The sequence below is a fragment of the Populus alba genome, chromosome 11 (assembly GCF_005239225.2).
Source record: "Populus alba chromosome 11, ASM523922v2, whole genome shotgun sequence".
Classification (NCBI taxonomy): domain Eukaryota; kingdom Viridiplantae; phylum Streptophyta; class Magnoliopsida; order Malpighiales; family Salicaceae; genus Populus; species Populus alba.
The window spans coordinates 7778584-7797051 of record NC_133294.1 but is presented as its reverse complement, the minus strand read 5'-3'; the positions used below and the strand labels follow the sequence as shown (position 1 = coordinate 7797051).

At 29.2% G+C, this 18468-nt stretch overlaps 1 protein-coding gene across 1 annotated transcript; it reads right to left on the bottom strand.

The window, feature by feature from the left end:
• Window positions 1–9345: 9345 nt before the first annotated feature.
• LOC118060731 (large ribosomal subunit protein eL20) lies at window positions 9346–13194 on the bottom strand. Its single transcript, XM_035073994.2, has 4 exons — window positions 13036–13194; window positions 12821–12936; window positions 12653–12716; window positions 9346–9859 (listed from the first exon to the last, which is right to left on the bottom strand). Exons 1-4 carry the CDS (start codon window positions 13048–13050, stop codon window positions 9518–9520), a joined length of 537 nt encoding a protein of 178 aa, XP_034929885.1. The 5' UTR covers window positions 13051–13194; the 3' UTR covers window positions 9346–9517.
• Between the last annotated feature and the right edge of the window lie 5274 nt (window positions 13195–18468).

The following is an 18468-nucleotide window of genomic DNA, read 5'->3' as shown; positions in this document are numbered from 1 at the left end:
CTAGGGGGTGTAGAAAAACACACCGGGGTTGAGATATTTGCTTGGTGACGAAGCGATGTTTATCGGAGTAAGACTAGCGTATTAGCCCGGGATATTTTTTATATATATTAGTACGGGATACGCAGCGGTTTAATATTAATTTTTTTTTAATATAAAATTTTTTTAAGGATATGAGAGTATTTTAATAGTATTATTAAATTTAATTAAGTAGGTTAATTTTTAAATTTTTACTCAGTCTTTTATTAGACCCAAGAGTGTTATGTCTGGCAGTCATATCAACCCACGCAACCTGAATCTGGCATATCTTGGCTAACAAGCCAGACCTAAAAGCCTTGAGTCTGGTAAGCAGTCACGCCAATCCAGGCGACTTGGGTCTGGCATGACCCGGCAACAATATCAAACTCGGGTGCCTCGTTGTTGCAAACATACCAGATCTAGGTGTTTGGACTTGACAACCATGATAGACCCAACCATACTAGACCATAGTTATCAAATTTGGTCTAGAGTTGACCCGACAAAGGGATTGGATCCTGTGTCACATATGTTGACCCAGGTTAACTCAGAAAAAAAATTAAAAAAACATATTTGAGATTTTAATATTTCATATAAAAAAAATTAAGATACAATCCATATGAATATAAGATAAAAGATTATTTCAAAAAGTTTTTTATCTCACATTAAAAAGATATTATATTATCATATTAAATTGAAGTATTTAAACAAAAAATATTTTTTGTTATCTCACATTGAAAAAAAACAATTTTTTTTTCTTGTAAACATAAATATATATATATATATATATATATATATATATATGAACTTCAAATCTAACATTGAAAAAAAAATATTTTTCTAGTATTTATCTATATAGTGAACTTTATATGGGTTAGTAATCAATTTAAAATGATATATATATAAAAAAAAAAGTGGGGGTGTCTCTGGGTAGGGTAAAAAACACATTTGAAAAAAAAAAAAAGTCTCTATTACGTTTTATTAGGTCACTCAAGTCTCAGGTTAACCTGTCAGGCTGGGTCGGGTTTGATAAATATACTTAAACAACAAGAAATGAGCTAGATAGTGTTAATTATAACTTATTCCGTTCTTCTCTTGTTCAATAAAACCAATTAATTGATCCTTGAAATTTTAAAATATAGATTTAGGTTCGCTTCTACACTATTTCTGAATATTTTTAATTTTATTTTTAACCCAAGCGTCTAGCCTTGACAATCATGTCAGACCCATGCATCTTTTTTTGAATGTCAAACTCAAAGCTTTTAGGTCTGGCATGGTTGCCAAACTCAAAGCTCTTGGGTTTGGAATGGTTGTCGAACCCAAGTATCTTGGATCTACTGTAATTATCAAATCCAAGTGGCTTGGATTTGGTGCCTTGGATTTGCATAATTTTCATGCGCAAGGCAAAGATAATAGTTTTTTTTGTACCAAAATACACGTGCAAATGTATTGAATGGTCTCAGGACATCTAACTAATAATTCATTGTGGACTTCTAATGTATTGTTAAGAAAAAAGCAACATATACCTTTGCCAAACACTACTGAATTTCAATAAATATATACAAATTTTAAGCTAAATTATGCTATGTTGATACCAATTGCTAGATACATGAATATGCTCTTACAACTTTAAGAAACTTCGATCAAGAACAAAGAAAAATTACTCTTGCAAGCTTCTCTTGTTAACAATGCAAGGGTATACTTACTATCCTCCAATAAAAATGTTGATTCAACATACTCAAAGTTTCCATGTTCTGTCCATTAATTTGTTGTCCAAACTTTCTGTTACCCATCTCTAATCATTCTACTTGGGTCTGACGTGGTTGTCGAGCCAGGTAGTGTGGGTTTAGAGTGGTTTCCATACCCAAGTAGCTTGAGCTTAGCAATTATGCCAGATTCTTGTGCCTTTTTAAAAAAATATATAGGAATTTGCTTATAATTGTTTTAAAAATATATTTATTTTGTATTTTTCATCTTTGTTTTTTAACCAAATATATTTTTATCTTTTTCTATTTTGGAACATTAATCATGCACATCCCTAAAATTCACTCAATATTTTTTATTAATCTCTAATTTTAGTAAACAAACCATCTATAAAATTGCATAAATTAAGATAGTCAAAAGGACAATAAGTCTTTTACATATACAGTATTTCCCTTTAAAAAATTGTCCAACACTTGTATGTAAACATAAAATTAATATTTTCATCCACAATGCATACAAAAAAGGAAAGTTTATTTTTGAAGACTTGAAATAAATCACTTAAAACTCAACATATTTTCCATTTTTTCCTCTTCAAATATAACAAATTTATAATAAATTGCACAAACGAAAAAAGAGTTTGCAATTAAGTTATACTGCATATAAATTAAAAATCCTGCTTAAATGAGACAATGTTTGTTTTTGCAGTCTAATCATGCTTTTGAAATTTTTTTAATTTTTTGACCTAGACGCGCGGAGCTGGCAACCATGCCAAACCCATATGTCTTAGGTTTGGCAAACCATGCGAGACCCAATGTGCGTGGGCTTGGTAACCATGCTAGACCCACACGCCTGGGTTTGCCAGACCAGCACCCGGGTCTAGTAACCATGTCATACTTGCGCCTGGGTTTGCCAAACCTGTGCTTGAATTTGACAACCATGTCAGCCTACACCTAGGTACGATAAACATGTCTAATCTAACAAACAACAAACAAAAAGGATAATTATGCACTTTAGTTGTCAAGAGAGAGAAAAAAGAAGAAGAAAAAACATAAATAATCAATCATTGGCAACAATCCAACCATTATTTGTCTATACGCGTCACACCATGGAGAAAAGGGCATGGTTGCGTATCTAGTTAGATGACGGGTGGCCAGATTTGGTCACTAGGAAGCATCATACGCGTCTCTTTAATGTCACAGGCGCCACCCACTCCTTGGAGCGTGAGAATCACACATTGTAGCTTTTCGATTAAAAATAACAAATACATCATGAAAATACTAAAACACCTCCTGATAGTCCTTTTAATTACACAAAATGTCCATGTAAAAATATTAAAATACCATCAAAGGCAAAGCTTTTTTTTTTTTGTTTTTTCTAAGGCTAAAAGCGTTATTTGACTGTACTTGAAAATTGAAAAAACTCAAATAGCCTTGTGGAAGAAAACCAAAGAAACGTTTATCCACTAGCGAAAATATGAGAGATTAAAAGTGAAACTATTATTACAATCCATAGTAAATGATCTTTTAATCTACAATGATCTCCCACACCATTTAACTTTTGTTATAATTTGTTATTTTTAAAGTTAAAATTTTATTTTAAATAAAAACTTTTTAAAATGAAATATTAATATAATTAAAACAAATTATATATAAATAAGAAGTTGATGTCAAATAATCTATGTGTGGCATATTATCATGAAATCCAAAAAAACAATTGTCCCATATAAAAAATAAAACTTTATTGTAGTTTATATAGTGAAAAGTTGAATAGTCATAAATAAATGTTTTAAAATAATAATATGAGATTAACTTACATGCAACGATGGAGCTATTAGGAGCAAGAGAAGAGAGGGCAATTGCCCTCTTAATTATTTTTCAAAATATTTTTTTATATTAAAATATTAATACAACATCCTATATCTTGCAAAAATAAATAAACATAAAAAGAAAGAAAATAGAAAATGGCGTGGCTAGAAAAAAGACTATAACTTACGGGTTTAAAGCTCAACAATTTCTGTGTTCTCGTTATTTTTTTCTTATCAATTTAGTTGTCTTCTTTCATATAGATTGGTCTCTCTTTGTTTTGTCTTTTTCTTTCTTTGACTAAATATTTGTCATACCTACCTTTTGAAATTTCAGAATTGTTATGATTCTTGAATTTTTAGTGTTAGTTTCTTTTCTAAATCTCTAAATAACAAATTTAGTTTGAGTTATTTTACTTTTTTTTCTCTTTCAAGAAAGTTTGAGAATTTTGGATTTAAGTTTTAATTGATACCTAACAAAAATCAAATTTATAGGGCTTGTATTTTTTAGTTGTCTGCCAAATAAAAAATTATATGGATGACTTGATATTTTTCAGACACATATGTGCTTCAATATATTATGTTAGCAATTCTAAAATTACTTAATCACTTATTATTTCATTATTCATTAATTAGGGATTGAAAAATTAATTGCCAAGTTTATAAATAGAATTCAATAACTTGGATTTGAAAAAAAAAAATTGATTAATCTCTACTTTTTGCATATTATCGTTGCCAATTATTTATAAAAAAAAGTTACTAATTTGAAAATATAACCTCAAAAAAATAATTAATGATCTAAAAAATATTGGTACATATTTTAATTTACATTGCTACTAATTTTTATATATAAAAAATACTACTAAATAGGAAATTTGTGTAAAGATATTATAGTAAAATATTAATTATCATAATTTTTCTATAAGAACAAACCCTTCATGCAATATATTTCACCACATTAGATGAAAACAACTTCATGCTTATCACATGTTTGGTATATAATTTTGATTTAAAATTTACCTTATTATCATCAAATAAAATAAATTGTACTTAGATAAAAATATAACGTTGACATACATACATACATATATATATATATATATATATATATATATATATATATATATATATATATAATTGAGTGTTTAATACTTTTATAAATAAATATGATTGAGATTGTTTAAAAGTCAAGTTGAATCTATGTAATGTCCTAATAATTATTATGTAACTCAATTGATTTTTATTTAAGAACAAATTATTGTTTAATTATGTTAATTATTTAACAATGTTATTCACATGCAACTTAATGAGTTAAGATCAAAGACAACTTAATTATGTTAATTATCACTTACAAGATTGATGTCTTCTTCCAAGTGCAGGAGTGTTGAAGTAATAAATAATCCGACAAGACCGTGGTCGAACCACAAAGAGGTTAATTATATAAATTATAAATAACAATACAACAACAACAACAATAACAATAATAGTAATAGTAATAATAATAATAATAATAATACTCAGTACATGGCGTTGTTATACCTGAGAATGATCTAAAAGATCGGGTCACAGGTTTCCAGCCTATATACTGAGTTTATAAAAAGATCAAAGACATATATTATATAATATAAACAGATTTCTGATGCAAATAAACAAGGCAAAACCAACAATGTCAGGATCCTTGATCAAACATAGAGCATACTTAACGTACATAACATATAACAAGAATGTAAATAGTAGTAGTAGTAGTAGTAAAAAAAAAAGGAAGAAATTAATGAGAACTTTGAGATGGAAGATTACTGTAAGGAATAAACAATGATAAAAACAAATGTCAAGGTTAAAGGATCCACTAATGGTATTTCAAACAGGTATAGTATAAACTCTTATTACTCAATTTGAAAACCACACACGAAGGAGGTTCCAATCGAATGATTTGTCATTAATAGCTCATTATAAATTGTTAACATGATCATATTAATTATTTTATTTACGTAACACCAAAATTTTAAATATTTTTAGGAATTCATGATGTTAACTTATGTTAACAACAAATCAAGTTCCTTTCATAGCACAGGTACAGGTAATACTATACGGTTAGGCTATGAGAGTGCCAAGCATTTATTGTACCAAGTATTATACAACACAAATCTAGATTAACCATTTAATAAGCAAGGTATTAAGAATTAGTAAGATAAAAAGATAAGACATGTTAATATTAAACATTAAAGTCCATGTTGAGTTTATACTATACTTATTCTTACACCATTAGTGTAACCTTTTCACATTGACATAATAAACTTAGCTAAACATAATGAAGAAGAGAAACATAAATAAACAAAACAAGAACATAAATAAGATACAAGTTAACTAAGGAAAGGAAAGGAAATGAAAAGCATAAACAAGATATTAATGAAAGTAAAACTTAAGAATTATAAAAAATATATAAAAAGAGAAATAAAGAGCATGATCTTGATCTGAACAACCAAGCCCTTAAATACATGGTAAATGCCTCCTTTTATAGGCTAAAATTCAGAATTATTGATTTGATGACTAATTATTGAGTGGGTGGTCAACTCTTAACTTTATGAAAATCATTATCTTCTTGTTTGAATAAAACGAAATTTCTAGCATCAGAACTGGACCTCTTGAAAACATGAAAGTTATAGGAAATTGACTCAACTTTCCAGAAGAAAAAAAATAGAGGTCATTTGGACTTCTAGAACTCCAGATATGGGCCAAACACTGAACAATGTTCGGACTGTAGGACAGATTCGGACTTCTCCGTTGTTGCTATAATTTAGACTTGCAAACAACTTTCTTAGATCTTGGTGTCCACATGAAAGTTGTAGACCTATGTCTTACTGAGTTTGTGTAAAAAATTTGAGATCATTTTGACATCTAGAACTCGAGATATGACCCAATTACCGAACAGTGTTCCAGTTTGGACTACACCAACATCTCTTTTCTAAGTTTGACCCTCTCTTTATCCTTTCAATTTCCATATTTGAACTCATCAATCAATCCTTTGATTTATGTGATGGGCCTACATTTAAGATGAACATTTACTATATGTTAAGGCATTTTATAGTATTAGGCTTGTTATTATAAAATATGCTTTAGTTAAAGAGTTATTGATACTTTAAGAGCAAAATGATGATATAAAACCTTGATAAATATGCACTTTTAAGTACTAATCAGTGAGTATGAAGTTACTATTAACAATCATACAACAACTGCAATAAGCAACAACATTATTTCTCCTTTATCCTCATACAGCTCCATAACACCGCTGCAGCAGCAACAGAAGATAGCGGTAACATTACAGCGCCTTTATCCTTGTCAACAACCAATCTTAATTAAATCCTATCCCGCCAACATCCAGGATTGTAGGGACAATTACTCCAACAGCTCCTATTCAGAATGATAACCAATTATACATGGAAACTATAGTTGTGGCAGATCAAAGACAAATCAATAAGGAATCAACAATTATCTCAAAGAAACCAATGAGTACTTATCATACAAAAAAACTATAGTTGTGGCAGAACATAAACAAATCAATCTATATAAATAAGGAACCCTATAATTATAGAAAGAAATAAAGTTACGAAAAGGTAACGGTTACTACTTACTACTCTATATATATAAAGAGCATCATGTACAAGTAGTAGAGTGTGCTCACGTCTGTATTTTATTGTAATAGCAATAAATCTATCTTTTTCATCTACTATCAACTCTTTATTTTTCTCTTGGTATCAGAGTCTGAGTGAGCACACACAAAACAAACACAATCATATATTCCCATAATGACTTCGTTGTCTCTCAATGTGGGCAACTTTATTACCCTTAAACTTAATCAAACAAACTACCAATTATGGAAAGAACAAACTTTAGCTCTTGTAGAAAGTTAGGAGCTAGTTGAGCATATCACCAATGAAGATCCTACACCAACAAAATACATCACACAAAATCCAATCAATAACCCACACATGGAAAATACAATACCAGTCCTAACAGAAGCCTTCCTCACTTGGAGAAAATCTGACCAACTCCTTCAAGGTTGGATTATTGGAACCTTGTTTGAAGAAGCACTCAATCTTGTTGTTGGATTAGAAACACATCCCTTATTTGGGAAGCACTAAAGAATACTTATACCAAAGATTCACAAGAACGTGAATTTACATTTCGTCAACAGGTTACTTACTTTTGTAAACATGAAAATCAATCTATGAAAAACCACATCCACACCTTCAAAAGCTTGTTTGACAGCCTTGTAGCAATTGAAAAACTAATTTCAGACAATGAAAAGGTTTTTTTATCTTCTCACCAATTTTGATCAACGCTGTAACTGGTTCTCCTCTCACACAAACATGACAAACATAATTATCAACTATAAGAATAAAATTTTGATAGGATTAATTCAATTAAGAAGTTCATATAGGAATAGTTACAGTGAATCCAAAATCCTAGGATCTACTTTATCTTGATTTCAACTTATTTTTTTTAATCACTTGTTTGCTTTCATATAATTTTTTATTCTTGCAATCTTTCATATTTGATTTGTCAAATAAATTGTGATTTAATAAATTTTAGTATTTATTGATAATTTTTGCTAAAATTATCGAGAAACAATACTCTACGCATTCACTTTATTATTTATTATAATTTGTGCATTTGTGACTTTGACCAATAAAAATACAGAGATCTTCAAACTCATTACCTAAGAAAATTAACCTATCTACTTTGCATTCACATAATTGATAAGAATATGAATAAATTTGTGAAAAGTATCATCAAACTCAAGACTAAATTATATCTAGACAATTTTAAAGTATGTCCTCACATTCATCCAAGTCTATTCAAAAGAATAAATTCTCTTAAAGCTAAAGCTCAAGAAGCAAGGGAATAAACAAATCTTTGGAATGAGTACAAATCAATTTGTAATGGCTCCATGTTTAAAATTTAAACTTTATATAATGTTATCAATCAAATTTTGGAAGGTCTTCATCAATTTGATAACTTATCGATTGTTTTGTTGCAAAAGTAAAGATGAGAACGCAAAGTTATTAAGAGATCTACCCATTAAGTATTTTAAAATCTTATATAGAGATAGATTAATTGACCAAATTCATGGATTGCCGCCTGCTATAAAGGTGCCAAATGAGTACGCATCAGTATTTTTATTTAAAAATATATTAAAATATTTTTTATATACTTTTAAAATTATTTTTAATATTAATATATTAAAATAATCTAAAAACATTTTAAAAAATTAAAATAATATAATTATAATTATTTTTCAAAATATTTTCGAAAATATATTAAAATAATATATTTTTTTATTTTTTAAAATTATTTTTAACATAAATACATCAAAATAATATAAAAATATTAAAAAATAAATCTAAAATATATATAAAAAAAATGATTGTTTTTTTCAAATTCTAGCTCTAATACAGTACACGGGATGAGGGTTCAACAATCTATAGCCGTATCTACAATCGGTTTGGGCCGTACTACCTAGTGACCACCGACAAACTCTGAACTTTTGAGACCATTCATGTTCAGAGAATTGCTTACAATGCCTCCCCACAAGTGTCTGCATCGCCATCTTAATGCCAAAATGTTTGATAGAACATGTTTTCACGTAAACATGCTTTGGTTAGGTTTCTCTTTCTTCTGTACAACATTTGAAAACCACATCATAAGGCGGAACGCCAGCCGCCAGCTCTCTATAATTGGCGAAGCCAAAATAAGGCTCCCCAAAGCTTTCATCGTGACATCAAATACATACACGATGATTCACCAAGAAAATAGAGCTCACACGCAACTTAACAAATCACGTAATCTTTAAAACTTGAAAGAGTGAGCAAAAGCAATATAATCTCTCACCAAAAGCAATCAATTCGAACAAGAAATCTAGCATCAAATTTGCTCTAGTTCAACAAACTAGTAAAGCTAACAAGCTCGGAAATAGAAGAACCAGCAAAACAACCAACCATATCACATAAACAGGTTGGGCCTGGATGCCTTGTATGTTGTCTTGAGCTTCCTGGATGGGGGTCTGACCTTCTTGAATACCAATGGGAATTTGATTTTGGAGTTGTGGAACTGCTTGGTACTCTCTCTCTTGCAAAGCTTAGCTGGGATGGTAGCTGTCTTGATGATTTGGATGCATGGAAACCTCACCCTATGGCGAGATGCCATCTCAGTGTACATTTGTTCAACAGCACCATTAAGAGTTGTGTCTCGGTATTCCTTGTACATGTTGTGATAACCAGTTCGGCTCTGGTATCGCAGCCATATTCCATAATTCTTGATCGTGGTAGGATTCTTCTCAAAAATCTACAATCAGAAAATAATTATCAGAAAATGCATCTAAATCCAAGCAAAAGAATTATGATTCCAAGCAACTAGCAACATTGGATGGACAGGTACCACAATGACACATTTCCTGTTAAAGGATTTAACTAGCTTATTCATCAAATTAGTATTATCCTTCCCTTAATTAATATGAAATTTTGGCCCACAAAGGCATCAAGCAAAAGAGCTATACAAGATTCATCAATGTAACATCAAAATCTCAATTATCCAGATGCATTATGCAGAAACTATTAGTCAAAATTATTCTTTCGAAGTTATCCTCTCATAGACTTTACATATCACAAGAATACTGGTAAATTTAAGCTCTAACAAACTAATACCAGTAGTTAAAGAAACAAAACAAAAAATCACAGGCTTATTTCCATGCACCCACCTGAATAACCAGGTCAAGTTAATGTGATCAACCAACACATGTTTGCATTGGTGGGAACCCACAACACCACATAAAAACTGAGGTATTTTATGCCATAGAGCATGTGAATAAAATTGGCCTTGGCCCGGATATTTATTTCCAGGGAAGTACATTTATGTGTTCCTTAAAAAGCCACAGGCTTATTTCATGTACCCATGATATTGGGATGGTATGAATTGCAAAGCACCAAGTGATTCACACAAAATATAATTTTCGCTCACCACTCTAAGGTACAAAACCAAAGGGATACAGATACAAAATGAAGAACTCACCACTCTAAAGTTACATATCACTCACCACTTTATTTAGAGATACAAAGTTACAGGAATAAATTCCCCACTTACAAAGGAGATACAAAACTTGATAGATTGCCAAAAGACCAAGTCAAAGACTTTTCAATTCATATTTTTCAACAAGATCCGAATATATGGTCTGAGATGTTATTATATAGTTGGAAAAACTCTCTAAGTCTAGGGGAAACACTAAAATGACATAATTGAGACCCAAATAAATGGCTTGAACAGAAAACTAGACAAATATTAACTAGCACAAGTTTTTGACTTTCTAAAAACACAAACACAAAGAAACTAAAACAACCATAACTTTATGTAGAAAATCCCAATGTATGCATGGTTGGACAATTTGAAAAGATCACACTTTGAACCTGCAAAACCACATATAATAGGCTTATTCTCCCATGCAATGAAGACATGCAAATCCAGGTTCAAAGTTGGCCCATGGGCTGATCGTAAACATCATCAAGGATTTCATTCATTTGAATTGCCAATCCAAACTCAACATTAGTAGGACCATTAAAGACAACCCACCTCAATCAACACCCCAAGTAGTGATCAACCAACACATTTTTGCATGTTGGCGGGATCCACTTACACAAAAAAATGTAGGTATTTTATTCCATAGAGCATGTGAATAGAATTGTCCCTAGCCCCAAGAATTATTTCTAGGGAAAGTAATTTTGTAATTTAAGGAAATCGGTAGCTTGATTTTATAGTTAGAAAAAAAGGATGCTTGATTATGAATTAAGCCAATCAAATTGTTACTAAAACCTACTTTACAAGTAATTTGAAACCAATTCTATGCTAAAATTGATTTCATTTCTAGAAATAAAGTTGAATTCATCTGATTTCTAATTCAATTTCTATGTTTGTAACAAATCTGAAATGGTTGAATTCAATCCTACCAGTCTATTACAAACAAAATAACAAAATAAACAAAACTTTGTGATGTTACCATATTAACCTCAGAAATCTCATCACATAAAAATAGAATAAGAGTTTTAAAAAGCTGATCCATCCCAATTGTAGGAACCCATTTTTTGAATCAAATGATTGTTCCAAATAGCGTGAACTTTTAAAAACTAGAGTATGGTCTTACTATACTGAAACTGTTGTTTTATAGCCCATTTTACTATTTTTCATTGTTCAGTGTCTTTGGCACTATAAATAACCACTCTGAGGCTTTGCACAGTAGCTTCAGACCTTAATAGGGAAAAAATAATCATAGATAGATCTCAAACCAATAATTGAGGACAATGCAACCATTTCAAAAACCAACATTCCTACCCCTCAACGCCAGGAGTTTAGCACATAAGATATTATGAAATTCATAACCTCAATTGAAGATAAATAGTTATTGGACCATAAATCTTAATAGGGAATCCTAAAAGGTAAACAATTTTTTTCACATATCATGCCCATAGGAATCTAGATATAAGAGAAATTAGTGTACAGCTTCTCTAGACTACTAAGTTGCTCCAAGCAAGGGAAATTTGAAACTTCTTATGCTTCTCTTGTTTTAAATTTTCCACTACTAGCTTTAAAACACAAAACATTTTTACTAGCAAAAAACAAAGACAAAGATTTAACCTAGAAGCCCAATTAAAGATTGAAGAAGAAGGAGAAAAACATCAAGCAAAAATAGCAAGGACACCTAAAAGCCACAAATCTTATTGTCGTAGTTAATAAATCGAGTTATCCAACATGCCATAGGCAATGTAACAAAATCCAAGCAACTATGCAATAAGATTTCAAATAGGTCATATTCTTCTTTCCACTTGTCAGAATATGCTTCATGTAACAATTAAAAGAATAAACAGCAAACAATGAACGGAAACATTCATCACAGCCTTTGTTTCAAGCAAGCCAAAAACTGGGAAATTCAACACCACAAGTATACATGAATTACAAAGCAAGCAACAGCTACCACTCACCACCACTTCATTTGTCAATACCATCAGGGAGACCAGTCAATTAAACATTAAAAATTACAAAAAAAAATGAAAAATACTTCAAAACAAGAGAGGCCCAAATAAGCTCTCATACCTCATTGATGGCAAGAACTTGTCCATTGCTCTTCTTGACTTTCTTAAGCTTCCTCAAGAAGTACCTATAATCAACAAGAGGCATCGCAGAGTTAGCGAAATATTATAGAGCAGCAAAGACAGATATTATGGCAAACAAAAATAGAGAGAAGTGAAAATAGATACATACCAGAACTTGGATTTGGCACGGACCTCGTTAGTTGCCCAAAGCTTCATGCGGTAGATCTTAGGATGCTCATCGCTCTGTGTTGGAAGTGCTCTCCCGACCACCTGGTACTGGTGAAACTGTTTTCCCCCACAAACAAACAATCAACCATCTTTCTGTTTAGATCCATGAATGACGAAACACAACATAATATAATTAAGGATGTTAATGTCACATACCCTGAAGGTAACCATTTTTTAAAATTTTTCTTTGCTTGAGAGAGAAGCCGGCGGCCACCACCAGTAACGTTTCCTCTTTTTCTCTCTCTTTTTAAGCTTCACAGAAATAGCATCCGAGTGAGCGTTTGAAACCCTAGCTTCCTTCTCGCGGATAGTTTTGTTAGACTGAACCCTAAATGTTCTAGCTAGGCTCAGCCCAAGTACTTGTTTACTGTGGGCTAAACACCAGACAAGCCCAGCTCCTCGTCTCCTTGGTCCTTAGGATAATTACTGTGGGCTAAACAAATATCCCGCAGAAATCATTAGTAAATAATTATTTTAGAGAAAGTGGGTCTCTCAAATAAGAATTTAGGATTTTATATTTCCTTAATTATATATAAAGCTAAAAAGCATTAATCTTTTACCGTAGAAAAGAATACTATACACTTTCAAAATTTACTATGGACATGGATTGAAGCCGTGCATGTTTTAATAATTTTACTTTGGTTTTTGAACATTTATTTTATGTGATTTTGTCTTTTTGAGCACAAATTAGCCCCCAATTATATAAAAGAGAGGATTAAATTGAAAGTTAAGGAACTGAACTGAAAATCTTAGGTAACACAGGGGCAAATAGAAAATTTTGTTAAAATTTTCATTTTAATCCTTCATATTTTTTAGATATTAGATGATTAATCTCTTGAATTTCAAGACAACACATTTTGATACCCTACTTTATTTGTTTATTTATTTATTTATTTATTATCCTTTTATGTTGGGAGAAGAGAAAGGAAATTGCTAAATTCCAACCTAAATAGAGAAAGTGATCGTTGGAGAAAATTATAGCCATTAAAATAGTTGATTTTTTTGTCAGAAGATTTCATATAATGATAGGGTTATGTTTAGATGTTTTTTTTTTTTTTTTTGTAATCTTGAAAATACCTAAAACAATAGATCTAAACTCAAGAAGAATTTTTTGTTTTTGGTGGATTTTGGGTTTTAGAGTGGTTTTTTATCTTTTTTATGGCTATAAATTGGTTTAACAAGGTCTCTAAGATGTTATTTTTTTTTTTGGAGTAAAAAAATGGGCTGAAAATAAATTTTAGGTGAAAAAAACAAGTGATTCTATTTTTATGGCCACCACAGTAGTTGGATTCTGGGTTTCCCAAGTGATGCATCATTTGCTAATGTTGTCAATGCGTCATATTTTTTTAACTATTTAGGGTGGACGACATTAAATGTTTATTTTAAAAGGCTCGTGCTAGGGCTTGGCATTGAAAGCCTGCACACAGGCCGTTGCTTTATTGGGGCGGGCATGGAGCTGGTAAGCCAGACCCAACAACGCCTAACCTGGTTCTGTTTTTTAATTTTTTAATTTTTTAAAAAATAATACATCATTTGTTTATATTTTTTCAAATAAATTTTTGGTTTATGTTTTAATTAGATTGTGATTATTTTTAAATGATATTGAGTATGTTTAAATTTTAGAGATGTTTATACTTGTAGTTTTTTTATTAATTTTATATAGATTGTTTTTTTATTAATATTTATTTTTTATATAAAAAAAATTATATGTATAGCCTTGAATTTTTTTTATATAATTATTGTTCAATAAATTTTATTGATTTTTATTATAAATTTTATATGTTTTTCCACTATAAATTTATTTTAATAAAATATTAAATATAATCAAATAAAATTCCTGATACTGTAAACATCCAAGACATCTCTTACAAAATATTAACCCAAGCTAATTTCATAATTTATTTTAATAAATCGTTCCTGAACAAAACTATTTACAACAAAATACTTGCATAGGAACTTTAAGTACAGTACTAGGACATTAATCTTGACGGAAATTTATGTGCAACAGGACATCATCATTTGCATAATTGTGCTACTTAGATCATCATCTTCATCATTTTCTTAAAAAAATTGAGATTTCTCAATCAATAATTTCACAATAATGTCCTTTCCATATACTCATTCTTGTTCTGAGGAAGAATATTCAATCCAACTAATCTGACAAATTTTATCCATTGCTAAAATCATCAATAATTCCTTTCGATTACTCAATCTCTTTGTCTAACAACTTAACTAGGTATTTATCAACCAGGAATTTCTAACAGAAATCTACAAGTCCTTACATGGAATGCCAATAAAAACTAATATCCTCACATGGATACACATCAATTCAATATTCTCATTTTAGAAACCAATTAATTTGGTATTCTCTATCAAACACCACATAAATTCTAGTATCTTTACATGGATACCCTTTAACTTGACATTTCTAATTTGGAAACTAAACAATTAGGTATTTTCTTTTGAATACAACATGAATTCTAGTATTATCACATGGATACTCGTTAACTAGTATTCTCATTTTAAAAGCCAATCACTATTATATGTTTTTTTAAATACCACATAAATTCTAATATCATCACATAAACACTTATTATTCCAGCATTCCATTCTAGAAGCCAATTAATTTGGTATTCTCTTCCAAATAACACATGGATTCTAGTATCATCACATGGATAATCATTATTCTATCATTCTTATTTTTAAAGCTAATTAATTTAGTATTTTTTTTAAATACCACATGAACTCTAGTATCCTCAAATAAATACTAATTATTCCAATATTCCCATTTAAGAAGCCAATTAATCGAATACCACATCTTCTAGTAATCCCTTTTTGAATACTAATTATTTAACATATTAAATTACCTAGATTTCTCGCATGACGATCACAACTAAATAATGAAATTAAGCATTTTAGTAACTATAAATACTAACATTCTAAAAATTTAAATAACTTTATTTGAGATGAATACTTTTCACCTACTTGCGACTGTCGAGCGTCCTATAATTCTTTAAGTTTGCATCCCTCTTGTAACTTTTCTTGCATCATTGAATCAAATTTATTTTAGGTTAATGAAATCTCTTCTTCCAAGAAATTTTGTCTTCTTCTTTTTATTACATTATTCCCATCTATATATTCTTTAGTCAAAATTCCTTAATTAACATGTTCATAATCATTTCTTTTATTAATTAACTCAATTTTTTCCCTTTCATTTTCTTATAAAAATAAAACTTCATTTCATGAAATATATGTTTATCTTTATGATATTCTCTTCTCACAATTAATATATCTTCCTTAATTTGAATTCATTTGGCTTAACTCTATATAATTTTTATTTAAATCTTTATACAATCAATTTCTATTCTAATTAACACGCTTGCTTTCATAATTATTCATATCCAAATCAAATAACCATAACATCCCATATATAATTTCCTAGTTAGAATTTAATATACTAATTCAAAAATTCCTTTCAATTACGTATTTACCTAAATAGTTTCTCATGAATATCAACATTAATCTATCACAAGAACAATGATTTAAGCATTAAATTATTATACACAATTCTACATAATTGTTTTTCACGCAAAATTCATCAACGCATCATTAGGAGTGCATGTAAATCATAAACCAAGGCACCTTACCAATTACTAACAAATTATTTGAGAATTTTATAAATAAGGGTAGGTTCTTTTTTCATTTAAATTTAAATATTGTGTTGGCTAAGAATGTAAAATGTAATTTTTAAAAATATAAAGACAAAATAATAAAATGACTAAACTACAGGAAAGTCAATGTAATTTTTTCTATTATACTTATTTTTAGAGGGGTCATTTGAAAACTTATACTTCATTTTAATACATTATATTATGTATTAAAAAAAACAAAATGAAGTGAATTCTTAAATAGATTTAAAACATGACAATTTATCTTGGTTAATATATATTTTCAAGATTAATTATAATTTCAAAATAAGTAATATTTGTTGAAATTCTCAACAAATTAAAATTAATAAAAACAATCATTTTATGGAGGAGGGAAATAAAAGAGTTAAGCCATGGAAAATTTTTAAATACAAGCTATATAAAATATAACAAAAATAATATGTATAGTAATCAAAAATTCATTGTTAATATACGACATTAACTTTTTTTTCAAGGCAATTTTAACCATTTCGATGTAAAACATTATAAATTTATATAATATAAACTATGACTAACAATATATTTTTAAAAATTAAGGTTTCAATTGACACACTCAATTATTAAATCCCATCAATGAATGAAAATGAACATTAAGTATCCCTTCTCTTTTGGTTTTCCTTATTAATTATTAATATTAATGATAATTGTTAATTAACGAAAAAAACTAAAAGGTTGTAGTTTTTCATTGCACAATCACTATATAACATGTGAGTTAAGACACTTTAGTTTGGAACAATGTCTTTTTTTTTGTTATTAATTGTATCTTTTTTTATCATTCTATGCTGCATTAGTTAAGGGATTATGTTTCATAACTCATTTTGATTTGTTTTATATCAGATTTTTGTATTGTCAAAATCCTGCTATTTATTTAGTGTTTGGTTTGCAAAAGAAAAATCTTGATTTTATTGTTTGTAAAAAAATAAAAATAAGGGAAGCACAATTGAAAGTGGGGAGACATGAAGCTTTTTTTTGGCCCTAATACTTTTTTAGGAAAACAAGCCTTGGGATTTTTTTTTAATTTTTATTTTGACCTTTTCAGTTTGACAATTATACTTTTTAGTTCAAAAATTTATTTTTATTCATGTTTAGGTCTCTAGTCTAAGGGATGCGAGGGAAAGTCATTGAAAAATAGAAGAGGAAAGACTATTATTAATTGTTCACATTCTAGAGACAAAAAAATTTTTGGTTCAATGAGTTCTATTTAACATTAAGTCAATTATTATGTTTTTTTTATCCTTCATCTTGTCAAAGAAAGTAGATTCGGGTTGAGAAAAAAAATAATTTTTCTCCACTTGACTTTGTGTTTTTAACTATTTTATGAGTGTTTTGGATTGAGAAATTGGTTTATTGAGATTTAAAGGGTATTTTTTATGTTTCTTGGGTAAAATAGTGTGTCATCTATGTTGTTTTTTTTCCTTGCATTTTATTTGGTGGATTTTCCATGCATGTCAATTTTTATTATCATACAATTAAAAAATAGATTTTTTTTATTAAGGTTACTTATGCCCATAATCTAGGTTATGAGTTTGTTGAATTAACTTGAGTTGATTTAAGTCAATTTAAAATGTTATCTTCTTAGCATGTAAAAAAAGAGGATAGAACGATGTCATTTTAGATTTATTTTTTTCCCTTCAAATCAACACGGTTTTAACCAGGTCATATTATGAGAATTTTTTTTCAAAAAAACATAGATTCTAGTAAAAAAAAGGTCTAAATGAAAAAAAGAGCACGATGATGAGATAATTTTTTTTTTTTAATTTGAGAGATTCCTTTCTTACCCTTATTTCAAATGGCACAAATTTATTTTTTGTATTTTTTATTTCTAAATAAAAAACATATAAACAAATGAGTTATAATTCTTCAACGAAAAAAGAGAAAAAAA